The sequence below is a fragment of the Neovison vison genome, chromosome 8, assembly GCF_020171115.1.
Source record: "Neovison vison isolate M4711 chromosome 8, ASM_NN_V1, whole genome shotgun sequence".
In the NCBI taxonomy this organism is placed as follows: domain Eukaryota; kingdom Metazoa; phylum Chordata; class Mammalia; order Carnivora; family Mustelidae; genus Neogale; species Neogale vison.
The window spans coordinates 124,586,868-124,614,209 of NC_058098.1; the positions used below are offsets into that span (position 1 = coordinate 124,586,868).

General features: G+C 42.3%; 1 protein-coding gene across 7 annotated transcripts in view; it reads left to right on the forward strand.

The window, feature by feature from the left end:
• The window catches only part of DTNB (dystrobrevin beta), a 232,458-nt gene that overhangs the window by 154,869 nt on the left and 50,247 nt on the right, over positions 1 to 27,342 (forward strand). For 5 of the 7 annotated variants that reach the window (XM_044261953.1, XM_044261952.1, XM_044261954.1 and 2 more), the window contains exons 12-13: positions 15,373 to 15,462; positions 18,963 to 19,050. In XM_044261953.1, the coding sequence (XP_044117888.1) occupies positions 15,373 to 15,462; positions 18,963 to 19,050 (178 nt within the window). The remainder of the gene's footprint in view (positions 1 to 15,372; positions 15,463 to 18,962; positions 19,051 to 27,342) is intronic. The other 2 variants (XM_044261956.1, XM_044261957.1) reach the window with 1 other exon arrangement.

Below are 27,342 nucleotides of genomic sequence, written 5' to 3' on the forward strand. Positions count from 1 at the left end.
GAGGGGTACTGGTGACTAGAGTGTAGATGTGAACCAGGCTCTCAGCATTCGGATCCCCACCCTCCCCTGACCTTGAACAAGATCCATACCTTCATCTTTCAAATTTATAGAATGGGAACAATAATAGTGTCTACCTTGTGGGGGTTATGTGAGAGTTTAAGATAGTTTTCATTATTTAAGAAGTAAACTAATGAGAGAACAAGTGGGTAAGAAACGGTAACTTACAAATAATACTCTTTCAAGAAGAACAGAGCTTCTGCAAGGATACTGAACAAGGAAACCTCTCCCATCTACCTAGATATTGCCACCACCCTTGCTGGCCTTAGCCCTTAGGTTTTTTATTATTTATTTATTTGTTTATTTTTATTTTTTAAAGATTTTATTTATTTATTTGACACACACAGAGATCACATGTAGGCAGAGAAGCAGGCAGAGAGAGGGGGGGAAGCAGGCTTCCCGCTGAGCAGCGAGCCTGATTTGGGCCTCGATCCCAGGACCCTGAGATCATGACCTGAGCTGAAGGCAGAGGCTTAACCCACTGAGCCACCCAGGTATCCCATCCTTAGTTTTTTTATGTTAAAACACCTTAGCATTCAAATCCAGACCCAGAATCTAAACTAGTCTAAATCCCAGCTCCAGGGGTGTTTCCATTTCAAAACCAGGAAGCCAAGGTGGATTAGTGGACCAAGTCAGCTCGCGGGTGGTACACTGGTCTTAGCAATGCTGGCTATTAGGGTTTCACTTCATCTGAGTTCTTCTCTTCATTTACTTGTTTTGTCACTCTGAGTCACTTGAGTCCCTGAGGGCCCCAAGTGCCTGGTGACCAAGTAACCAGGCATTCAGTGACTGCAGCTAAACGTAGCTGCCAGAGGCTGGGGGGATGGAGGGGGGCTCTTTCTGAACAATGTTTTGCTGCTTGAGAAGACAGAGACGGGGAACTCATCATCATCATCATCTCACCGCTGCCTCTGCGGAAGGACCAGCCTTGCGCTGGGTGCCGCTGCGGTAAGCCGCAGGCGGAGGATCCCTCGCGAGTGCAGTTGTCACTCACGAAGTATCTGCCTCTTCTGAAGTAGTTTCAGGTGGTGTACTGTGGCCTGGACTAAGATTTATTCTAAAGTCAATGTTTAAGCTAGTACAGCTTTCCAGCCGAGCTAGGTCTGGTAGAGCTGGTCAACCCTCGTGATGGCTGTCACACTGCATGGGGTTGAGCCGCGGGACAAAGGTGGCCAGAGCCCTTAGAGGCCTGCACGGAAGATGGGGCGCCTTCATTTATCAAGGAGAGTAGTTGCTGGAGTAGAGGCCACATGGGAACAAGGTGCAACCCCCCCCCCAACAATGTGGTCCTTAGAATTTTAGGAGATTTCATTTATATTTGGGATGAGATTATGATGTACTGTGTGGACTTCATTGCGTAAGTCATAGATTGGGCTTTTTGTGGCCCAAGTTACCAAACCAGTGTAAATTTCTAGCTAGTATTTATTCTGTGTACTTCCTTAAGGACTCATCGGTTTTTTCTTTCCTCCTCTGAATGTCATCAGACCTGTGTCTCCAGAGTCTGATGAAACCTAGGAACCCAGCACAAGAGCCAAGTCACAGACCCTCCTCTGCTGGGCCAGAGAATCCTCAAGGGGATTGAAGCTACTCTCCAGAAATAAGAGGTGTCCTTTAGAACTCAGCGTAAGACATAAATCACCGAATTAGGCAAGAACATGCACAGTAGTAAAAATGCAGAAAAAATTTAAGAGCTACAGATTTTCAATAGGCAGCGGGTGTAAAAATAACAGCCACAAAGGGTCAAAAATAATGTGTTAGTCCAAATAGAAGATCATCACAAATGTGAGAGTTACTTTTTATCTTTTTCTTTCTTTACTTTTTAAAGACTTACTTATTTTAGAAAGAGAGTGGGTGCATGCGCATGTGTGGGATAAAGGACAGAGGGAGAGGGAGAGAGAATCCTCAAGCCCACTCCCTGCTGAGTGCGGAGCCCAACATGGGGCTCGATCCCAGGAGTCCGAGATCATACCTGAGCCAAAAATCACAAGTTGGACACTTAGCCAACCCAGGAGCCACCAAAGTTACTTACTAAAGAAACTTAATCCATTGCAAAGATGCTGGCTGAGATACTAGGAATTCTGTTTCTGAAAGGGTCCATTTTGCAGTTTGCTCTGTGTAATATTCATTTCATATGCATATATTGACGTTGCTATAATTGAATGGAAATTCCATTTTTGCTTCAGTCCAAATAATTTCTGGACACTTCCTTGCTTTTAAAAGAACCAAAACAATACACTTAAAAACAAACAATGCAAAACTTTGAAAACTGTAAAGCAGAGGCTTAAAATCTCCCCCTTCTACCTGATTTCCTCCGAGGCTTGCTTCGGTCCCTCTTCTTCCGCAGGGTTCAGAATGTGAACGGTGATATTATTCTCTGGACTGTTGTAGTGTTTTTAATCATAATGTATTTTCAGACCAATATGGTAAATGATGCAAATTTTTTTAATATCTCCCGAAGCCTTAGCTTTATGAATTTTTATGAATATTCAAATTTTCACAATTCTGTGGGCATTTCATAGAACTATGGCAGTAACAAAAACTTGAAATATGAAACTGCTGCTTTGTGCATTTGGTTGGTATATTCGTTATCAACTCTTTTTAACTTTCGGTATTAAAATTTAACATCAAAAAGCACAAACCCAGTTAGGCAAGATGAAAAAGTCTAAGTTTTAATGATCTTCTCTGTAACATTGTGTTCCTAGTGAATACTTTACACTTAAAAATTTGTTAAGTGGGTAGATTTCATGTTACATGTTCTTAGTTTAAAAAAAAAAAACAAGGAAAAAAAGGGACCGACCCACAAAGACAAAGGCAAAATGAGGAAGCAAAGGGCACAAGTGCCCATGGGTCATAAAAGGAACTGAAAAGCTGCCGGGTTGCCCGCCTATAGCTTCTCTATCCCTTGGTTACCCCCAGAATGCCATCTCCTTTCCCTGCTGCCGTGACTCCTTCTCCCAATACTGCCGATGGCCTCAGGTGCGCAGCCATGGAGTCCGCACTCAAGAGGTTGTATTTTCCTACCTCCGATTAGAAAACTCCAAGGAAGGATCCTACTGTCTTGGACTGTATTACTGTTCCTCCATGTGTCTGTGATGGGCCACGCCTGATAGCCCTATATCATCAAAACAGAGGGAAGAGCATTTCCCCAAAAGAAGGTTATATTGTCAAGAACAGAAGAGAGTGGCCATGGGAAAGAGAGATAACAAAGTTGTTGGGGAAAAAAAAAATTTGTTGGCAGACCACTGATCTACTTCCCAGCACACCATTGTGTGCAGAAGTGTGTACATACACACGCCCATGCACACCTTCTCATACCGTTTCCACTAACAGGGTTTTCCTTCACATAAGGCAGTATTCTACGTATACCTGCGAATGCGTGCACAACTCTCCCAGGAGTCTGTCGCCTCCTTTGACAGCCCCGAGCCCTGGATACCTAGGCCGTGTCCACTCATCCAGGTCAGGTCTCCGTATGTCTTTTTGTGACAAGTTAACCCACCCTACCCTGAAGCAAGTAATATGTTGTACAAGGTAGCGATCAGAAAGGAGGATAATTGTAATTCAGATAGGACAGGGAAGGGACAGAAAGCATGGCATATTAAGCCACATTTGCCTGTGTTTCCTTTTGAAACACCGCCAAAACGGCAGCCAAGAGATTATCTTGAGTAAAAACCCACCAGAAGAAAGAAAACTGGAAGAGGAGTCAATAGCAATGAGAATTTGGAAGCAGCAGAGCAGATGGGTGAGTGGACACTGATTTTACAGACTGGAGAAGACCAAGGGCTCAGTTGACTGTGAGAGGAGACAGTGGTTTGCAGCAGTGAGGGGAGTCCAGAAGAAAGCCTGTCCCAGGAATGAGAAGGCTCGGAAAGGAGGAGCAGAACAGAGGCTGGCAGTCTGTCCAGAAGCACTTAGAGCCACAGATTGTCCACGTACTGAGTAACGGCCCCTACCCCAACTCTGCCAAACATCTGAGGTTTGTGTTGGGGTTTCCCAGAACAATACAACCCCCATAAGACCCCAGTTGTCTTAATTATCTCACCCCAGTTGGGCTGAGGCAACTGCTTTCAGATAACCTGTCTCCCTCCCTTACAGTGTCATTCTGAAGACTTCAGGAAATCACTGCTCCATCCTGTTTTTCCTCTCAAGGTGCCTGGAACTCTGGCCATAAGGGGCACAAGACCTAAGTCCCAGCGCCCTAGAGAGTACAGGTTAACTCGTTGCTTTCCTCAGCAGACTGATGGATCCCCCTTGGGTTGGAGAGTTGCTCCCATCCACACCTCAGCTTGACTCAACGAGTTCTCCTCAGTGTTAACTCTCCACTTTGAATATCCGTTTCTATTTTAGTCAGAACTCTTGGCTATAAGTGACAGAAGCTCGGATTGAATTAGCTTAGGGAAAACAAGAAGGTTTTTTTGTTTGTTTTAATTTATTTTAGAGTGTGTGTGCATCCAAGTGGGGGGAGGGCCAGAGGGAAAGAGACAGAAGCAGACTCTATGCCGAGCTCGGAGCCCAACCAGGTGCTCAGTCTCAGGACCCTGAGATCATGACCTGAGCTGAAACCAAGAGTTGGATGCTTAACCCACTGAGCCACCCAGGTACCCCTGAAGGTATTTCTTTGTAGCCAAACTGTGGGAAGGGCAGAGTGTTATTGTGGCTGTTCCTCAGGGATGACGAGAGCCAGGGGAGCTCTGACTCACTTAGGTGTCTCCCTGTCTCTCTCTGCTACCCTCATGCTCCTTGTTCCTCCCTGTTGTATGTCGGCTGCTGCTTCCCGAGTATAGCTGCCCTTCACACGGCAGGGAGTATATGTGACACCTGTGTGTTCATATTTCATAACCTCAGTACCCTACAGTGATTGACCCTCTCTTTGTACCAACTTGAAAAACCCCAGTGGAAGTTCTTTTTGGTCCATCATGGGTCATGTTACTCACCGCAGGTTTTCTGTTTGCTGGCCCCACCTAAGATAACATGGTTGAATGGATAAGGGTCAGTCTCCAAAGAAGGGAGGGTCTGCTATCTGTGGAGAAGGTAGGATGCTGAAGAGACACATAGCTATAGCCTTCATTATTGCATGGTTTCTGGAAAATATTGTATGTGTAAGTAGATTACATCACCCCTCCATTAGCATAGCTTTGTTTCAGGAGGCCCTTTTTCCCCCTGCCATCTCATTTTTATTTCTCTCAAGGGTTAAATAATGCTTTCTATTCTGTTCAGTTTATAAAGATGTATTGTGTTGGGACGTAACACTGTCTTTGGGGGATAACCTTAGAGTTTACCTCTAAGCTCTAAGGCAAACCTTAGATCTGCTAATCCTGAGTAGTCACCAGTTGCTGGGAATCTTAAGAAAAGTCAAGATTTTATCAGTCAGAAGTTTTTAACTTTAACACATACTTCAGAAGGAGAAGCGTTTTGGGGCAGGGGCAGAGTGAGAGCAAGAACCCCAAGCAGGCTCCATGCATGACAGAGGGCTCGATCTCACCACCCTGAGATCATGACCTGAGCCAACATCAAGAGTCAGACCCATAACTGCCTGAGCCATGCAGGCACCCTGGAAACACATTTTTTAAAAGCCAGAAGAGACCATAGTATAAATATTATTTCTGAGCTGAAGACACGCAGATGAGTTGTACTACATTAGTATTAAAATGGCTTTCTGAGTGGGTGCCAAGGTAAAGGTTTTATCTTGTTATCTACAGAATACTGCAGAATGACAAAAGCCACAGTGTGCTGTGTTTTAGACTGAAAATAACAGACTGAAAATATTGGCGCAACTAAAAAAGGAGGCAAACTGAAATTGGTCAAGCCCGAAACTCTCCCTTTGTGAGCTCAGGCTACTGATGCTCTCCCCACTGTGAGATGAGAAGAGTTTGGCTGAGGGGCTCCTGGGTGCCTCATTTAGTTTCTTGTGTGACTCTTGATCTTAGCTCTGGTCTTGATCTCAGGGCTGTGCGTTCCATCCCCAGTGCGGAGCCTACTTAAAAAAAATTTTTAAGAATTTTTAAAAAATAAGTTAAAAAAAGTGTTTGGTTGGAAAGCAAGAATTAATGAGGATTTAAGCATGAGCATGAAACAACTAGTTTGCATGAATTCTTCATGAAGATCTCTCCAAGACAACCCAAGAGTTACTTTTTTCTCCAATCTATTTTTGAAAGACAGAGAAGCAGAGTAATTGAAAATTAACACATAATCTTATGGGGCTGTAGGGTCCTCAGTATTGGCAGATTTCCAAAGTCCATCTGATGGCCCAGGCAGACAGCCAGGTTTCAACTGCTTCTGGGTTGGGATTAAATTCCATTTCCATTCAAGCATTTAAGATAAACCCTTCAGCAATTCTAACTCAGGTTAGTGCAAAGAAAAAGCTTGAGTATTCCAAGTCCATACTGTAAACCTTAAGTTTGAAAAATTGAAGCTTACAGGGGCATGTGGGTGGCTCAGTGGGGTAAGCCTCTGCCTTTGGCTCAGGTCATGGTTCCAGGGTCCTAAGATTGAGCCCCACACTGGGCTCTCTGCTCAGCGGGGAGCCTGCTTTCTTCTCTCTCTCTCTCTCTCTCTTGCTCTCTCTCTGGGATCTCTGTCAAGTAAATAAAGTTTAGAAATCTTTAAAAAAAAATTGAAGCTTACAGAAGCATAGTAACTAATAGTTTCCTCCTCTCGTTGGACTCGGGCTAGAGGTGCTCAACATGAGCAAGAATTGCATCCATTATAGACTGTCAGCAAAACAGAGGGGAAGAAGCAACAGGTCTGGGAGGAAAACTATGAGTTCAGTGTTGCCGTGTTCAGAGTGAGACACCTGAGGACTCTGAGAGTGAAGGCAGGCGCGAGGGTTTTGGATGGGGGGCTAAGGAAGGGGATAGATGATTCTCCTCCAGGTTTCTTTCTGGCTTAAGTTAAGGTACTTTGTGGTTGAAACACAGGAGAAAGATTTGGGCAAGATGAACCAGATTATGCTGGGTTAGAAGTGCCTGAGGGACACAGAGGAACCAGACCTTAGCATGAGTTCCTGGAATCCAGACTCTTCCAACTACCTCAGATTCACACTAGCAAAGAACAGATAGGTACTCAGATCCAACAAATGACCAGTAAGAACCTACACACACACACACACACACACACACTCAGTTTTACCCATTTTTTACATCTGCCTTGGACTGTTAAGTCGATTACCTCTTGACCATATGTCCTGTTAAGAAGCAGACACAGGGGTGGCTCAGTTGGTTAAGCGTCTGCCTTTGGGTCAGGTCATGATCCCAGAGTCCTGGGATTGAGTCCCACATTGGGCCACCTGCTCATGGGGGAGCCTGCTTCTCCCTGTGCACCCCCACTTGGGGATGCTCTCTCTTTCATAAATAAATAAATAAATAAATAAAATCTTAAAAAAAAAAAAGCTGACTCAGTACACCACCCTGTTTTGTAGTGACATGCCAAGGGCTTGCGTGTTTAACCAGAAATCCCTATAGCAATGCTGAAACTCCTGTGGTGGTTCAGTTTAACCATGGTTTTTCATTCTTTGTAACATCAAACTATCAAAATATTTCCACTTACCGTAGTAAAGCAGATATTTAAAACAAATCCATGCTGTGGTTAAAAAAAAGAAATCTTTTTTTTTTTCATGGATCTTATTAGGAAATCTCTAGTCTACTCCCCACCTCACCCTCAAAACATTCTTTCCTTTGTCACCAGAGGGTTTTTCCTGAATGCAGATCTAGTGATGTTACTCTCCTGCTCAAAACTTTCCAGTGGTTCTTTTGTTCCACAGCACTGTCCAATAGCAGGGAAACAGCGTGGTAGCCACCAGCCATGTGAGGCTGCTGAGCACTTGAAATGTGACAGAGGTACGCCTGGGTGCCTCAGTTGTTAAGCGTCTGTCCTCTGCTCAGGTCATGGTCCTGGCGTCCTGGGATTGAGTCCCACATTGGGCTCCTTACTCAGCAGGGAGCCTGCTTCTCCCTCTGCCTCTGCCTCCCTCTCTGTCTCTCATGAATAAATAAGTAAAATCTTAAAAAGAAAAAAAGAAAAAGAAATGTGACAGAGGAAGTGAATTTCTAATTTTATTTAATTTGAATTAATTTGAATTTAAACAGGTACATGCGGCTGGGGGTAGCACAGTTCTACAGGATTAGTCAGCTGTGCCTGGGTCCTGCTGACAGTGGTGTCCTCATCCCCTGGCACAGTGCCCCACACCTCATAGGTGCTCCAGAGATTGACGCAAATGCCCAGTTTCCACCGGAAGCGCTACTAGAACCATCATATGTTCAGCCATGAAAATCACTTTGGTGGGTTAAATTGACATTTATCAGCTTGACATTTGTGGCTTATGAAGCTATTCCCAGGCGACCATGGCCAGCCTCCCCAGACCTGCCTTATTTCACTCTTTTTACTCGGCTTCTCTCCACAAAACTACTCAAATCCTTTACAGTTTCCCAAGCAGGTTTCTGCACAAGCTGCTTCCACCTTTCATGCCTTCCTACCCCCTTCCCCTTTATTGCCCTCACTTTGTCATCTAATTCTTCCTTCTCCTCCAGGAAGCCTTCACTGATACCCTAAACTAGATAAAGTGTTCTTCCTCTGTAATCCGTAGCATCTTTTCATTCCAGCATACTGTAATTACCTGTTTGTTGGATGCCTTTCTAGATAGACTGTGAGCTCATTGAAGGTGAAGACTCACCAGAGTTTATCCTGAAACTTACTTCTTTCCTCCAAATCTTGACATTTCATCAGTACTTCCTCTGTTAGGAAAAGGATTTTCTTCTTCAATTACTGCGAGCACATGGCATCTTATAGCATTGCCTGCTTAGTCCATTCAGAGTAGAGAAATCAAGGACATGAGTTATCCTGACATATCTGGTTCTGCTCCAGTACTTCGCTTCCTCTAGCCGCCCCTGCCGCTGGTTATCTGTCCCTGTCCCGCAGTGAGAAACCTGGCTCCTGTCGCCCACCAGCCTTGTGCCTCTTTGTTTAGCCCTGGTAGCATGGATAGTGGTTTCAAAATTGTTGATTTATTTCTTCAATAGGTTATTGAGATAGAATTCACTCACCATATAATCCATCCACTTAAAGTGTATCACTCAGTGGTTTTCGGTGTATTCACAGAGCTGTGCGGCCATCACCACATTTTTATCACTCCCCAGATTGATTTACTAAGATCATGCCCTGCAGCATGAAGAATTGACTCTAGTGGGCAAGAATGGAAGGGGAGAGCAAGCAAGGGCTGTCAGGTGGTCCCAGTGGCACTTGGTGAGACCTTCCAGATGAGAAAGGTGGGGGGGATGAAAGGGGCTGGCTTGAGGGTCTGGTTTCAGAGAAGAGCCAGCAGGAGCAGGTAACAGCTTGGATGTGGGGCCTCAGGAAACGAGAGAAAGCAGAAGCCGTCCACTTCGAGCTTGCTGGTTGGGTGAGGGGTGATGCTCTTTATTTAAACTGGCTTTTGGGGATGCAGCAGATGAGGAAGTGGGTGGAGAGAGTCAGGGGTTCCAGTGTGAACATGTCAGGTTTGGGATGTCTCTTAGGCAGCCCCTCGGAGATGCTGCGTAGGCCCTCAAGTACACAATCCTGGGGCTCGAGAGAGGGGTCACGGCTGGAGATGCAAAGTTGTGGGGATTACACTAATACCTTTGTGGTAAGATTATCCTGAGAATAAGCAAAAGAGCATATGTGACATTCTCTGATAAGGTCACAGGTACTTTCTTGATAATGACAACTACATTATCTTCCTTAATCCTTCCTATACTCTCTAAACTAAGCAATCCATGAAGTAAATTTCATATTATTGTTATAATTCTACAGATGAGGGGACTGAAGCTGAGAGATTAATGTCCAGGCTCACACAGCAAGCAGGTGTGTGTGGATTAAACCCAAGACTGCCTCATCCAAAGCCCAGGCTCTGGTTTCTGTGCTCTCCTGCCTCCTGCTTAGTAGTGAGTCCTGCTCCCAGGGCGGCAGATGCCTCTGCTTCTGACCTTGTTCCCGCCACAGCTTACCCTAGATCCCCTCTCTCCCTACTCACATCCCTTTCCCACAGCGGTGCCCCTTCACTTCTGCCAAAGGCGCCCTGTATTGCTGCCCATAGAGCTTCTGCTGAAGCCGTGAGACTTGAAGGCCCCCGTCCTCTAGCAGAGCCGGTCTCACCCTAGAGTGTGCCTCGGGAGCACCTGGAAGTTTGTTTTCAAATGCATGGAGTAGGGAGGGTGTCTGCGGGGGGGGGGGGGGGGGGATGCTGCTCCAGTCCCCCCCCCTCCGCCCCCCGCCACAGATATGCTCATATCATTCTCCCTCCTCTTTTAACTCGGGTTTATTCCACTCACCCTTGCTTTTGCTGACCTCTGATCTAATTGGATAAGATTCTACTATTATATCTTCTTTTTTTTTCTTATAATTCTGTGTATTTTTTACCTGTGTGGGATTCTAAACTATTCCAAACTACTGACTTTGCTTTAGAAAAACAGATTTCTAAAACAAAACCTATATGTAAGTTGGAGATTATATAGAGAGAGATTTATATTTTATCAAAAGGAAAGTATTTAAATTAAAAAAAATAAACCTGGGAAAAACTGGTACACCTTTGAATGTGAGTATATATATCACACATACAGCTAACATAATACACACACCCCAACACAGAATTGTCAGAAAATCCATAGACCCTTAAGTTCCTTATTTACTATAAACAGCTACGGATACTGCTTTTCATTTGAGTTTAGATCCCTAGTTATCTGGCAAATGACACTAGTTCTGAATAGCAGTTTTCATAGAAAATTAAACATGGAGTTTAATGGACTGTTGGTTCCATTAATGCTTCTGATTTCATTCTTATCATTCCCTTCAGAAGACATCCTGGTTCCCACTTCCTGTTCAATTCCAGAACGTGTCTGTCAAGGAGACCAGTGCCATGCCCGGTGTTCAATCCAGTGATGAACTCTCCGGACTCGCCCGAGCTGATCTGTCAGTGGCTGTTGACACAGAGAATTGCTCCCTTCTCCGTGAAACACTTTCTGTACTTGCCTCCAGGAGTCCTGCTTGTCCTCCGTGGCCCCCTCAGCTAGTTTTTCCAAACCTCCTTGAACTCTAAACGCTAGTATGCCAGAGGGACCACCTCACTTTTCTGTTTGTCCTCCCCATGGGTGACCCCACCTAGACTTGGGGCTTTCACTACTGTCTCCATACCAGTGACTTCCAAACTTCTTTTTCCGGCCCAGACCTTTTTGCTAGCTCTGACCTCACTGGTCTTCCTCCTAGTCAGTCCCTCCACTGGGATAAAAATCTCATAATTAGCATGTTCCAAACTGAGCCCCGAGTCTCCCCCTACCAGACCTGCCTCTCTCTCTCTCTCTCAGGCTTCCCCATCTCAGTTAGTGGCAATCTCGTGAGAACCCCTGATGCTTCTCCCATCTAAGGTGTCAGATCATTAGATCAGCTTTCTCCAAAAACACCATCCAAGTCTGCCCAGGATCTTGCCATCTCTTGCCACCTCAACAGCAGCTACTCTTCCAGCCACCTCAACTTCTAGCCACTCTTTCCTCTCATCCAGAATGTTGTAGGAGGCTTCTAATTAGCTGCTTCTTCCCTCCTCTCTGACACTTCATGTTCCATAGTGCAGATGATCTTATTAAAGAAGTTAGAGCATACCCTGCATCTGCTCAGAACCCACCAGCACCTTCTCGTAGCAGAGTAAAAGTTGAATCCCTTATGCCAGCCTTCTATAACACTGCTGAAGCAGTTTTGTCTTATTCTGATTTCTAGTTTGAAATAGACCAATACTTTACAGAAGTATAAACATGAGTTACTACAGGGGCGCCTGAGTGGCTCAGCTGGTTAAGCAGCCAACTCTTGATTTCGGCTCAGGTCACGATCTCAGGGTCACGAGACCTAACCCCTCCATTCCCTACCATCCCGCATCAGCTCCACACTCAGCACCAACTCTCCTTGTCCCTCTCCCTCCACTCCCTCCCCTGCACAACCCCAGCTTATGCACACTCTCTAAAAGCGATCAATTGATAAAATCTTCTTTAAAAAACTGAGTTACTACAGAGAGAACGTCCTCTGGTCATGGTGAAGTAGCTGATGTCAGATCAGTTCTCCCACTATAAACTTCTAGAAAACTATTCTAACTAAGCAACTGTTTTCGGAAATTAGACATTAAGTAGGGCAGGACCGTTCTCTGAGGGAAAGGAAATAAATGAGGAGAGCCTGGTGATTGCCCAGGCTTTCTACTGGGAGGCATTTACCAAAGTCTAGTGCTAGAGACAAGCAGGGTAAGCCCTATTTGCTGAGAATAAGGAGAGAGAGATTGGAGTTTGGGAATGCTGGAATTTGCTAAGAGGAACACCAGCGGGAAGGAAGAATGCAGGAAAGAGCTCCATAAACCTGCACACAGGTCCCTTAACTAAGCTCCATTTGCATAGAACGCGATTTCACAAGACCGCCAAAGAACAACTATCTGGGAAAGAACAGGCCCCAGAGATTTGAAAGTGGAACAGCTACGCAAGCTCAGCCTGTTGTTTGAGTTCCATCCAGCCAGAGCGGTGACATCATCAAACACTGGGAGCATTCCTTAAAAACCCCAGACAGGCCACAGTTTAGGAGCAGGGTGAAAATAGCCCTGGATAAAAGTTACCCTAGATCTGTACTAATGAAACTTTAACACAGGCCTCAAAAGGACAAATCCGTCCACACGTAAATTAGCTACCAGATCCTTTAGAAGAAAACGAAATCCAGACATTCAACAACATGATCCTCAAAATTTCATCATCCAATAAAAACTTAGAGGACATAGAAAGCAGCAGGAAATTATGTTCTGCAACCAGAATAAAATTAGTCGGGGCACCTGCGTGGCTCAGTGGGTTAAGCCTCTGCCTTCAGCTCAGGTCATTATCTCAGAGTCCTAGGATGAGGCCCTCAGCAGGACCTCTGGTCTCTGCTCAGCAGGGAGCCTGCTTCCTCCTCTCTCTCTGCCTGCTCCCTGCCTACTTGTGATCTCTCTCTCTGTGTCAAATAAATAAATAAAATCTTTTTAAAAAATTAGTCAATATAAACAGATCCAGAAATAACAGTCATGATGCAGTGAATAGAGATGAACTTCAAAACAGCTGTAAGAGGGGGCACCTAGGTGGCTCAGTGGGTTAAGTGTCTGCCTTCACTCAGGTCATGATGCCAGGGTCCTGGGATCGAGCCCTGCATCGGCCTCCATGCTCAGTGGGGAGCCTGCTTCTTCCTCTGCATGCCATTCCCCTTGCTTGTCCTTGCATGCTTGCTCTCTCAAATAAATAATAAAATCTTAAAAAAACAATGCAAGCTAGCAGAAAATTGAATGGCGTTTGAAAGTAGTGAGAGAACCTGTTTTTATTCCTTCTAAAATATATAGATTTTCTAGCTTTATCGACTGAAAAATTCTAGAAGCAGTCATCATCCAGGAACAAGGAACACCCTAGTATGCTAACTGTGATCTCTAAACACTCTTCCCTGGTAAAAGGAACCTGCAGTCCTTGAAGGAATAGTTGATTCCAAGAGTGGGGCAAGACATACACAAGATGAGACTGGGGCATCTTACTGTGCCAATCAAGGAAGCTGATGATATCTAATGGCTATATTAGATTAACACAGGAGCCTACTTACAGGAGCCTACTTACAGGCTCCCACTGGCCAAAGATAGGACAATTTGAGCATCAAAAAGATGATTGTAGCAATCAGATACCTGAAAATCTATGAGTTCTTAATGATACTAAAAAAGAAAACTCTTTGGTACCCATTGGAGGTTGCTAGGGCACTAATTCATTGTTCTGAAATTTGTTAAATAGTAAAAAATGCCAACCATTTGTTTTACTTTTTCTGAATTATTAATATTTCAAGAAAAGCAAAGAGAGAAAACTAATAAATGCAGAAAAGATGATAAAATTGGAAACCGGGTCTTCGTAAACCCGCACCCCCACCCAAGAAATAATGAATCTAGGCAAAATCATCAGTAAATGCTAAATCCATTAGGTGAAAAGCTGATGGGGGACTTTATAATGGAGAGATGTAACCAATAACGTCTGAATCCAGTGAGCAATATTTTTATTCCATTGTGTGTCCCCTATTTGATGTATAAGTGCACCATATTACCTACAACAGATTCTAGCCCCTTCTCAAAAAATGAAACGAAAGCAAAAGCTTTAATCAGATCTCTAGCTGTAGTCACAGGGTGTAGAGAAACAACTTAAATGGTACCAAGGAAACAGTTAAATCCAGAATGTTGGGTATGCTACTAGATAACCTGCTTTCTTCACAAATAAATGACATGACAGAAACAAGGAAAAGGAAGGACTGTTATAGATTGAAAAACAGAAACATATCAACCAAATGCAATGTGTGTGGACCTTGTTGGAATCTTGATTCTAAATGTAGATGGATGTTTTTTAAGATTTGAGGAAGTTTTCAGAGGGATTGAGTTAAATGTTCTTGTTAATTTTGTGTGATGATGCCACTGTGGTTGTGTAAATTACGTATTCCCAAGTGAAATGATAAGTTGTCTGGGATTTGCTTTAGCCATCTCTTTCTAGACAAAAAATTGAGTGAAGGAAGAATATATTCAATAAGTTGACAAAATGTTAGTTTTTGTTGAACTTTGGTGATGGGTACATGAAAAGTAGTCATTAATTTATTCTCCATTTTGTGCATGTGTTAACATTTCTGGGGTAAAACATTTTTAGAAGCTCTTGGGCTTAAAGACCTTCGGAATGTCTATAAAAGCCTCAGAATGTGTACAGTGTTGTCTTACAATGAGGAATAATTCTGACAAGTTTGGTGTAAGTATCAGCTTTATGGGAGAAAATAGAATGATGCTAAAGGCAGTGTCTTTATAGAAATAAAAAGGTTTAACTGGTATCATGAAGTAATCCTGAAAATTCTTTACTTGTAGACAAAAGCTATTAAAGCATCAGGGGGCACTTGGTGATGTTAAATAGACCCACTCTACCTGTTTTCCTGCTATTGGGCATTCCCTAAAAGATGCATCCATCCCAGAGCCCAGAAGCTAGATAAGATTGGTGGGCAAGGCTTCCTGGTGACCCCTCCTTGGTTTCTCCTGTTCAGAGGCTGAAGTGTCAGTCAGCGAAGGCTGTTTCCTAAGACTCCGCTTTTGTTCAAAGGATTGGTGAAATGTATTTTCTATGGTCTAACACCATATTCCATTATGCATTGTGGTTTTTTTAATTGTTTTCCTTATCATGATTTATTATTTTTTTTTCTATTTTTCTTTGAAGTTTGCCCATTTTAATCCATGTTCATTTCTCGCTCTGTGTGTGTGTGTGTTGTGCTTGCTGTCTTTGCCTCCGTTGTTCCTAGGTTACAGTATAGCCAGGACATACCCAGTCACTCGGCCGATGAGCACGCGCTGATAGCCTCCTATGTGGCCCGTCTGCAGCACTGTGCACGGTCAGTGGTAGAGCAGCGGCAGCAGGCGGGCAGCCACGGGCTGGTCAGAGGGAGGGAGAGCCTTGTTACCTGGCCTTGCCAGCTGGAAAAAGCTCTGCATGGGGGGTTTTTCTTGAGACGCTACCAGCTACGTTTGGCAGAGTTGAAATAATTGCTAAAGCATTAACTTCTGAAAGAGAAGGAGCCTTGCCAAGCCCAGGCACTTACCTAAACATAGAGTCAGAAATGCTGTTTTGAAGTGGAGTTCACGTCCCTGAGCTTAAACTGAAAGGCCATGTAAATCTCCAGCAGCTATGCCGTCCCCAAGATGCACATTCACAGAGCTGTTTGAGGCAACCTCTCACTGCTCATTCTTGACTAAATATCGAAACCTTTCTTTGACATTCAGAGCGTAGGGTTGATCAACCCGCAGATATCTCACTGTGTCTAAACTCTGATACCATCGCCCTGTCACATCTCTGCATGTTACAACTTCATCTCTTCCCCCCAATCTATCACTGTTGATTACTTAAACCAGTGGTTTGCAACAGTGGTACTGGGTCATTGCCACCTGAGGGAGACTTTTCCCAACTGATATGTGCCTCCACATGTGATCATTAGACACGTTATAATAACTCTATATTCCCCTTTCTCTGAAAACTGCTGGTAGTGCCTCACTGTTAATGTGGGAATATGCCTGACTCTTCAGTGGGTCAGGATAGAAAAATGTTGGATAACCACGAACTACAGCAAAGTTAACCCTTTAAAAGAATTAATACCAAACAAAATGCTATTATATTCAGGTAGACCCAAGGCTACCGATCCACTCTGGTAGGTAGGCTTACCTACCACCGGTCTGCAGGGAGAACAGCAGGGAAAATTAAAGTAATCTCTACATAGCAGCAGATAGACTCTTATTCTTAGAGAGGAATCCTAATTTATTAACGAAGCACATGAGGGAGTCTGGAGCCTTACATTTGATCTTAGTTTTGCCCAGAACTTGCCTTGGCTTCGTGAGAAGGTGAGCTGACCTTGTTTTTATTTCCTGTGATGACAAGAATAAATAATCATGTGAAAAAATACATATTTGGAAAGGACTATTTTCTGTATTATATTTCATACCATTTTCCATAGTTTAGCCAGTGTGACTAAATAGTATTGGTATTTTGGGGCATTTATTTAACTCTAAAGTCTACTTTCCTACTTCCCAAGTACATTTAACAGGCTTTTCCTCCAGGAAGGAAGGAGAGGCCTAATAACTGCATCATGTCACCCAAGAGTGTCTCTCCAGCCAACAGATGATTTCTATGCAGTATGTCCCAGCTCCATGGGTCTCTAGGAATAGAGTTGTCTCATCCCTGGCAGGACAGCTCACTTCTCATCAGTTAAGGGCAGTTGTCCAGGTGATTAAAAGTTTCCATGGTGAAAATAGAAGCAGAAGGTTGGCAGAGATTGCAACCTGATATTTCAGCTCCCATAAATTTGTGGGACGTTTAGCTAAGGTCCTTAAGTGTCCTGGCTTAGGGTTTAGGCTTCCTGAGCAGGAACTGGTGGCCGAGAGCCCGGGCAGAACGTGAGGACTGGGTGAGTACTACATCTCTTCTTGATCTGTAGTCTAAGGAACTGAGCTTCATGCTTCCTCAAAGAAGGCAGAAATTTCCTGGCTAATTCTGAAAATGAAAGTCAGCTCAAGCGGAAAAATAAGGAACCTTTCTAATTTTCCTCTTAATTTTCATTGACCTTAAAACCTCTCATCAACATCAAGTTCTAGTTTCTGGCTGGAAAGCATAGCCAATTAAAGCAACCATGTCGTCCACACTTGGGTATAAATGACAAGTAGAATTAACCTTCCTAGGGAGATGGAACATGGTGGAAGAAGGGGAGCCTTTTTGCACAGAGGAAAAAATGAAGTTTTTGTCATATCCCTTGCCGAAACAAAGGTCAGCCACTCTAAGACTCATTTCTTAGGTTGCCAGTCCCTCTTTAATTTTATCCACTTGTATAAGTAAATGTTCATTTTTGTTGTTGTTTTTCTTTCTTTTTTTTTTTTTTTAAGATAAAGGTAGTTCTCTTATTTCCAACAAATAACTTTAAGGCACAAATATTACAGTTCAGCCTTGACCTTGGGGCCTTGACCCTAGTGTGTTAAAGCTGACGGATGGTAGCATGTTCTTATTACAAGATCATCTTGTGAGAGGATGATGATACAGACTCACGTTTGCATACCTCAAATTATAAAGTATTCAGAAGTGGCACAGGCAAAAGAAGCACATTTAAAAAAATCCATCCTAGAGGAAAGACCAAGTTAGTCTTAAAGAAGTAGCCACAATGATAGAAACAGAGAAAGGGGAAAAAAAAAAAATCTAGGAAAAATCCAGTTGATTCCACACATGAAAAGGTCAGACACAGTTCTATCAGTTTAACGACTTCCTTCCCGGATTCCCTCTCCCCAGTAATTATTACAAGATTTGAGGAGAATTGGACTCATGTCTTTAAATTTTTTCATATTATTTATCATGTTGCTAAATTCCATGGGGAGGTTTTTGGAAGGCCAAGAAGCAAGGGCCACGGTAGAAGCAGGCCACGACACCCATCTGTGATCAGTCATCATCACCTCTGTTACCTTAAAACACCTGCCAGACTTCAACAAACAATTCTGTAGCCACAGTCCCTATTGATCGGGGAGTGCCCTGCTATGGGTGAATGAGAGTTGGTGTAACATGCTAAACCAAAGGAGTCAGTGATTTCATGATCCAGTCGAAATGTCCTTGTACCACGTATGCACAGAGCTGGCCCTCTACTCAAGAACAATTCATCCGCTGGCCCGCTACTCAAGAACACTTCAGCCAGACGCAGCAGCATCTGAGAGCCCACCTACGTAGGTCTTAAAGACCTTGAAGTTAGGGTGCTGGTACTCTTAGGGAAAAGTAATAGACTGGATTAATTTACTCAAAGATGGGGCTATAATTGTGGAACAAACATGGTAAAAGACAGGAAAGAAGCATGAAAGCGAATGTCTGATACCATGAATTCGTCTCCAACTTTACCGTAGGTTGGGCCTGCCCTTGCTTGAGCTCATCGGTTTTGTTTGCCCAGTGTTAAGCATACTTTCCTTCAGCCCTCCATTTTTTGTGGTGCTTTAGTTTTCTCCTGGGCCTTTTAAATTCAAGACCTATGTCTGGAAAAGTTACGCATTTTCCCAAAACATTTGATTAGAAATCCTCGCTCCGCCCAGACTTTGCAGATGCTCTGTCTTTTCCCAGACCTTGCATTGAAAAAGAAGTGCCTCCTTCTGATGGTGTAGGAGCAGGGGGGGGTGCTGCTGAAGAGAAGGGCACGTGTGGTCTCATCATTTCTCTAAACCACCTTTCTCAGAAGATCATTAGTATCTATGACCCAGGCCTCTGTTTCTTTTGCTACCATACTTTTTTACAAACTTTCTCCCATCAGTTCTTTCTAAGAGAAAAGCAAGGGTAGGGAATGTTTAACAGACACCTGTTGAATTTTTTTCTCTTTGGCAGTGTCCTGGATAGTCCCAGCCGACTGGATGAGGAACACCGACTTATAGCTCGCTACGCTGCCCGGCTGGCTGCAGAAGCAGGAAACATGGTGAGTAAATGGAACGTCCTAGTAGAGTAGCAGAAATTAGCATTATTTTTAATATATAAATGGTAGGGTGATGGTATACATGAAACTATAGGTATGTCAGAAACAGAAGGAGAGGAGTGGGTTTAGGGAAGGGAATATAGAGGCCTTTATTTTATCTACAGTATACTTTTTAAAAAATAAATCAAGAAAGTCAAAGAGCTAGAATTTGGTCCTTTAAAAAACAATTAAATTAGTTACCTCCTAGAAATCCTGATCAAGACAAAAGGAAAGAAAACACAAACTATTAATATCACAAATGAAGGGCGCCTGGGTGGCTCAGTCATTAAGCATCTGCCTTTGGCTCAGGTCATGATCCCAGGGTCCTGGGATCGAGCCCCGCATCAGGCTCCCTGCTCAGCAGGAAACCTGCTTCTCTTCCACTCCCCCTGCTTGTGTTCCCTCTCTCACTGTCTCTTTCTCTGTCAAATAAACAAATAAAATCTTCTCCAAAAAAAATCACAAATGAAAGAAAGGGCATTGCTACAGGCCCTACAATATTATAAGGATCATAGGGGAATATCATGAGCAACTTTTTGCTAATAAATTTGGCAACCTAGATGAAATAGGCAAATTCCTTGAAAGATACAAATTAGGGGTGCCTGGCTTGGCTCAGTCAGTAGAGCGTGTAACACTTGATCTTGAAGTTGTGGGTTCAAGCCCCATGTGGGGTGTAGAAATTACTTAAAAATAAAATCTTTAAAAAAAAAAAAAAAAAAAAGGAAAGACAAATTAACCAAACTGACATAAGAATAAATAGAAAATCTAAATAGTCCTAAATCTGTTAAGGATATTAAATTTGTAATTAAATTCCACAGAGAAAACTGTAAGCTCAGAGGAGAGTACTATCATATACTTAAGGAAGAAATAATAACAACCTGACATAATTCTTAATAAAGGAAGAAGGAACACTTTCCAAGTCATTTTATCAGGCTACTGTAACCTGATAGAGAAACAAAAAAGGCCATTACAAGAAAAGAAAATCAATAACCAAATTCTCTCATAAGCATGGATGAAAACACCTTTAACAAAATATTATTACCAAATTAAAGCCAGCAGTATGTAAAAAGGAGAGTACTCTACAATCAAGTGAGGTTTATCTTAGGAGTGCAGATTCATTTAATATATAAATCAACCAATGTATTTCACCATATTAGCAGTTTAAAAAAGAAAATTAGGGGCGCCTGGGTGGCTCGATGGGTTAAAGCCTCTGCCTTCAGCTCAGGTCATGATCCCACGGTCCTGGGATTGAGCCCTATATCGGGCTCTCTGCTCAGCAGGGAGCCTGCTTCCCCCTCTCTCTCTGCCTGCCTCTCTGCCTACTTGTGATCTCTGTCTGTCAAGTAAATAAATAAAATCTTAAAAAAAAAAGAAAATTATAAGATCATTTCAACAGCTGCAGAAAAAGTATTCGACAATACAGTGCCCATTTTTTATAACATTTTTCAATATACTAGGAGTTGAAGAAGCTTCCTCAATCTGATAAAGAACACCTACAAAAACCCTGTAACTAATATTATACTGAAAGTTTAGATTTTAGAGTATTTCTCCTACCTAATATTGAGAACAACCAAAGGTGTCCACTTTTCACTACCCCAATTCAAAATTGTACCAAAGGTCTTAGCCAGTATAACATAACAAGAAGAAAAGGGCATAAATGTTGGAAAGGAAGAAGTAAGGCTGTTGTTATTTGTAGACGACATGATTATGTAAAGATAGTCCTAAGGAATCTACAAAAAATACTCCTAGAGCAGAAACATGACTTTATAGCAGTGTGGCAGGATAGAAAGTCAATGTACAAAAATTGATTATATTTCCATCTACTAGCAGTGAGTAATTAGAAAACTAAACGTGGGGAAAAAAACACCATTTACTATAAGATTAAAAAACATCCAGTACTTATGGATAAATTGAATGAAATATGTTAAGACTAAAAATTATAAAATATTGTTGAGAGGAATTAAAGAAAACCTAAGTAAGTGGAGAGGTATGCCATGGAATATTCAGATTCAGTATAATTAGGAGGGCACATTTTTCCAAATTAATCTGTAGATTCAGTACCAGTCAAAATCCCAATAGACTTTGAAGAAATTGGCCAACTGATTTTAAAATACCTTTGGGGGGCACCTGGATGGCTCAGTGGGTTAAAGCCTCTGCCTTCGGCTCAGGTCATGATCCCAGGGTCCTGGGATCAGGCCCCACATCGGCTCTCTGCTCAGTGGGGAGCCTGCTTTTCCCTCTCTCTCTGCCTGCCTCTCTGCCTACTTGTGATCTCTGTCTGTCAAATAAATGGGTAAAACTTAAAAATATATATATATATTTGGAAACCAGAGGACTTAGAAAAACCAAAAGTCTTTTAAAAGAACAAAGTTGAAGGACTTAACCCTACTTGACATCAAGACTTACAGAAAGCCACAGTAATCAAGAAAGTGTGATATTGGCAAAATGATAGACAAATAGGCATCCGTATAGTAAACTCATATGTATAAGGTCAAATGACTTCTTTTTGACAAGACACAAAAGAAATCTTTTTAACAAGTGCTTCTGGAACAGCTGTATATTTATATGAAATAACCTCAACCCCTTCCTCATACTTTACATAGAAATCAGTTTGAAATGTATCATAAAGCTAAAACCGTAAAGCTACTAAAAGAAGGCTTAGAAAAATATCTTCATATCCTTGGAACAGGCAAGGAATTCTTAGAGAATTCACGAGTCATTAAAAACTGGTAAGTTGGATCTTATTGAAAATAAATTATTTCCTCATTAAAAGATACTATTTAAAAAATAGACAAAGCACAGCCGGAAAGAAAATATCTGCAACACAAGTCTGACAAAGGACAAACTATGTAAAGAATTCCTGCACCTCAGACTCCTGCCCAGTTTTTAAATGGTCTAAAGGCTTGGGCAGAACTTCACAGAAGAAGATATACAAATGGGCAATCAGCACATAAAAAGGTGCTTGATGTCATTAATCATCAGGAAAATGTCAATTAAAACCATAATGACCCCCAGCAACCCTCAGTTTGTTTTGTGAGATTTGGGAGAAGGGGGGTGGGGTTATGGACATTGGGGAGGGTATGTGCTTTGGTGAGTGCTGTGAAGTGTGTAAACCTGGCGATTCACAGACCTGTACCCCTGGGGATAAAAATATATGTTTATAAAAAAATTAAAAAATTTAATAAAAAAAAAAACCATAATGACCCACTAGAATGACTAAAATGAAAAAGATTGACACCACCAATTGTTGGAGACGATGTGGAGCAAATGGAATTTTCATACATTACACACCAAAAATATGTACAACATGATCCCATGTGTATGAAGTTCTAGAATAGGTAAAATTGATTTATAGTGGCAGAAATCACATCAGGGACTATTTTCTGAGAAAGGGGATAGTGAAGAGAGGTGAGGAAACTTTCTGAATTGATAGAAATGTTCTACATTTTTATAGAGGTGTGTGTTACGTGAGTTGTATATATTTGTATGATTGGATGGCATACTTAAGATATGAGCATTACATCTCAATTAAAAGAAAAGGGAACCAGGAATGGGGGATATGCAAGAGTTTGATTGCATTGGGAAATGGCTACCCAGGGATTTGCCATGGGTTTACTGAAATTTTGAAACAACTTACAATAAAATGTTCTTTTTTTCTTCCATTTCAGCCCTTTGCTTTCTTTGAAGAGCTATGTGCATATTAGTATCCATTTCCCCTTCCCTCCACCCACACATTCATTGTATTCATTTGGCAAATATTTATTTTGTTCCTGTGATGTGCCATATTGGATACTGTGATGAACAAGTGATTCCTGCCCTCATGGGACTAACAGTCTAGTGAGAGAGACAAACAGTCTAATACACTACCTAATACACAGTTTAATACACTATTAAACATAACTATAGGAGCGCCTGGGTGGCTCACTCGGTTAAGCATCAGACTCTTGGTTTCAGCTCAGGTCGTGATCTCCGGGTCCTGGGATCGACCCCACATCAGGATCCCCACTCAGCCGGAGAGTCTCTTTCTCTCTCTCCCCCTGCCCTCCTCCCGCTTGTGCTCTCTCTCTCGCTCTCTCTCTCTCTCTCAAATACATAAGTAAAATACTTTTTAAAAAAACATAATTACAAACAATTAGGTACAATGGAGGAAAAATAGAAGGGGTTATGAAAATGGATAGCAGGTCCCTGACTTACATTGTATGGCCTCTGTGAGCAAGTGTTACTTGTGTTGAGATCTGAAAATAAGTAGAAGAGAATTCAGTTTCCTGGGAACTAAAAAGGACTGAAACCCAAAGCAGCCCCTGGGCCACTGATGCTGCTGCCCCTGCCCTGTGCTTAGGTTTATTATAATTGTCTCGAGGTGCCTTGGGCAAAACCTTGTACATATGCAAAGTGGAGAGTTGGAAGTGAGGCTTTCGGTTAAGCTAGGTCCCTGGAAACATGACCCCACGAAAGTATGATATAGAGGGCCATCCGTCAGCACAAAGACAAGACAAAAAAGCTTTAGATTCTCCTCCCTTTGGAGGGGAAGAGGTCTCCCATGGAATTCACAACCTCAGTCCTGTCTGTACTTTCGTTGGTGCATTTACATTACTTCATAGATTGAGAAACCCAAAGTAAAAATTTAATATAAAATTAATCCTACGGCATTGAGGTGAAGCAAAATAGAAATCCTCTCCTGAGGTTAAGATTCTCAATTGAGGCCAAGCAGTATTCGCACAGAAAGAGTTCAACTAAACCTGAACTCCTGAGCATCTCTGTAAAATTAGACCCTCAGTGACTAGATACTAGAATCCTTGGCTAGAGAACAACTCTGTTTAAAATTTCTTAGACCTGAAAGAAGGAATTAAAAACATGATAAAAGAAAAGACTGTCTAAAAAGACTGGAGATAAACCAAAGAGAACATAAATATTTTAAAAACAAAAGTTGTTGAAATTTAAAACTCAGTGGATAGGTTAAATGTTAGGTCAGACGTAGCTGCACAGAGTTAGTCTGCTGGGAAATACATGTAAGAAAGTTCCCCAAATAGGGGTGGCTGGGTGTCTCAGCCAGTTAAGCATCAGCCTCTTGGTTTCAGCTCAGGTCATGATCCCAGGGTCCTGTAATTGAGCCCCATGTTGGGCTGCCTGTTCAGTGGGGAGCCTGCTTCTCCCTCTCCCTCTATTGCTCCCCCTGCTTGTGGTTGATCTCTCTTGCTTCTCTCTGTCAAATAAATAAAAATAAAATAAAAATAAAAATAAAAAAGTTTCCCAAATGCAACATAAAAAGGTGGAAGATTTGAAACCCGTTTTTTAAGCATGGAGATAGAGAACCAACAGTCATCTCACTGGAATCCATCTGCCCCCCCACCACCACCACCAAAGGAAAGTAAATTTATTTTCTACTAGGTGAGGCAATATTTGAGTTATTAATGGCTGAAGAATTTCCAAAATTGATTCATGACATGAATCCTCAGATGGAAACCACAGTGAGTCCCAAACTGGATAAATGAAAGTTCACACCTATGTGTATGCTAGTGAAACTGCAGAAGATAAAGACAAGATACTCAAAAAGCAACCAGAGAGGATAGATACCTGCGAAGAATTGATCATTAGATTTCTCAACACCAAGAACAATATAACCATTTTTCATAAACAAACAAACAAAAAACACTTTAATTTAAAAATAAATGACGCATCCAATTATATCCAGTCCTTTTAATGTTTATGTTGAAACTTTAAGAATTTTCTTTATGAAAAAAGTCGAATATTGCTCATTTGTTTTCCTGGAGTGCCTAAATTCCTTTAAAAATGAAGTAATGGGGCATCTGGATGGCTCAATCATTAAGCATCTACCTTCGGCTCAGGTCATGATCCCAGGGTCCTGGGATTGAAGCTCGCATCCCGCTCCCTGCTCTGCAGGAAACCTGTTTCTCCCTCCCACTGCTTCTCTCTCTCCCTCTCTCCCTGTAAATAAATAAATAATCTTTTTTTAAAAAATACAAATAAAAACAAAGTAACTAAACCTGTCCAAGGAAAAGGAGAAAGACTTTTCCTGGCCAGGATGGAGGAAGGTCCCGGGTGAGATTCATGCTAAAAGAATAATACCGATGGCTAACTTTTATTGACTTTTTACTCGGCACCAGTCATTATTCTAAGTGCATATATGAGCTCATTTATTCATCAAAACAATCTCCTGGGAAAACGAATCTTCAGAAAGGTAAGGAAGCTATTCCAGGTGACAGGTTGTAAGTGGTGCAGCTGGGACTGGGGTTCTGTTCTGTCGACTGTGGAGACTCAGCTACGGAAGGCGTAGTTCAGGAAGAGCATTAAATCTGGAAGAAAAGAGGAAGACAAAAGGAGGAAGGATCTGAGGCTGAAACAGCAGGGTATGTGAGCATGAAGCAGGTCAGGAACACCCAGTGTGTGCTGGGGGGCTGTTTCCACTTCTGTAAAGGCCCTGTGTTTCCACTTCTGTAAAGGCCCTGAGCTCCAAGGTTTCAGCGTCTACAAGACGGCTTGTGTGGCCAGAGCCCAGAGTGAATCCTTGGAGTGAAATCCGGCTGGACAGGCAGACCGGATGTGTCGGGACCATCTTCCGCAAACGCAGTATATTACTTTGAGAAATGTGTACTAATTTATCTTTACTTCTTCGTAGAGAAATAGAGTAATGCAAGCTTCCAGTGGAGAGCCTTGCTTTGTTTCTCTCCCCCGCAAAGTAATTTATTCCTTTGGGTTTGTTTCAACTTCACAATCTTTTCCTTAAGAGTCCACTGTTAGGTCACACATCTGACTCCCAACATTACAACTCTAAAGGTTAGTGGGAAAGAACAGAATGGAGTCGGGGTGGCGGGGAGGGGGGTTGGGAGTCCGGGGAAAAGAAAATTCCATTTAATCAGTTACACCTTACCTGTGTCCTCAGTCACAAATGTTCAAGTCATTATAGAAATGAGAATTTACAGAATTAAGTTTGTTGAGATAGACAGCATTGTGGTTGAATTTTTAAAATGAAGGCTATTTAATGCCATTATATAGTCTTACTAACTATACATTGTGCTTTTAAAATATTGTAAATAAAAGCTCCAAAGCCACTTGACCCTGAAAAGGTCACAGTTCTCCGTTCTGCAAACAAGATAAATCTGTTTACACCTGATAGTTTCCCATGCCAGTTCTCTAATTCGTGTGAAAATGATCATTGTTAGAATGATCTTAAGATGAAATACTGATACGGTCTCTTTCATCTTCAGTTTGTTTTCCAAAGTGTAGTTATCTTGTAAAATATTGGGCCTCTCAGTAAGGGTTCTTCTCCACTAGATTTCTGTTAAACAGGAGACTGCTAATCCGCTAATCTCTTGCTGATAGAAGTGCTTTGCATAAAGTGGGTGTAGTGCTCGAAAGAATTTATTTATAGCCCGCCATGCTGGCTTTGTATTGATTTTTTTTTTTTCTCAAAAACCTTCTTTCACAAAAAAAAAAAAAAAAAAAAAAAGACCATTAAATTACTTTAGCAGCCAGCATTGCACCCCACGGAGCTCCTCAGTAGCGGAGCTGGCTGGCCTGTCCCCTCAGGTGACAGTGTGGCCACTGAAACCTCTTCAGCCTGACCCTTGAACAAAGAAATTCGAGGTTGCTTAGATGAGCCAGGAAAGCTCATTTGTTTTCCTGGAGTACCTAAATTCCTTTTTAAAACAAAACAAAATTACAGTGTGTGGTAAATCACAGTAATAACAGCAGATTCTTAAAATTTTGTCACCAACATCAGCAACGTTGGGTGTAATCTGAGGAGAGTTTTTGTTTTTTGTTTTTAAGGTGTTGTTTTTTTTTTCTTTATGAAAAATGTGAAATTCACTATGAAAAACTTGGAAGAAATGGGAAAGGAAGGGGAAACAGGGTGTTGTCATCCTACCTCACTTCTTGTTTCCAAGAAGCTTTTTTTTCAGGTGGCTCAGCCCAGCCTTTCTAGCTTCACCGGCTCCAGGCATGCGCCATTCCAGAAATATCCAGAAATATCCTTATGGCTTCTTACGAGTAAAGACCAGCAGTATCCATGTGGTGTTTTGCACACATTTAATGACTCAAAGCCCCTGTAAAATAGTAATTGTCAAACGTGGCTACATCCTATAATCCTGTCTGAAGCATTTAAAAACTAGTGACCTCAGCTTTGCTTCCAACCTACTAAATCAGAATCTCTGTGTTTAGAGTCCACTGATTTTTATTTAAGGAGGAAAAGCAAAACTTCAGTCTTCTGATTTAGAGCTAGTTGGGCACCCACTACCC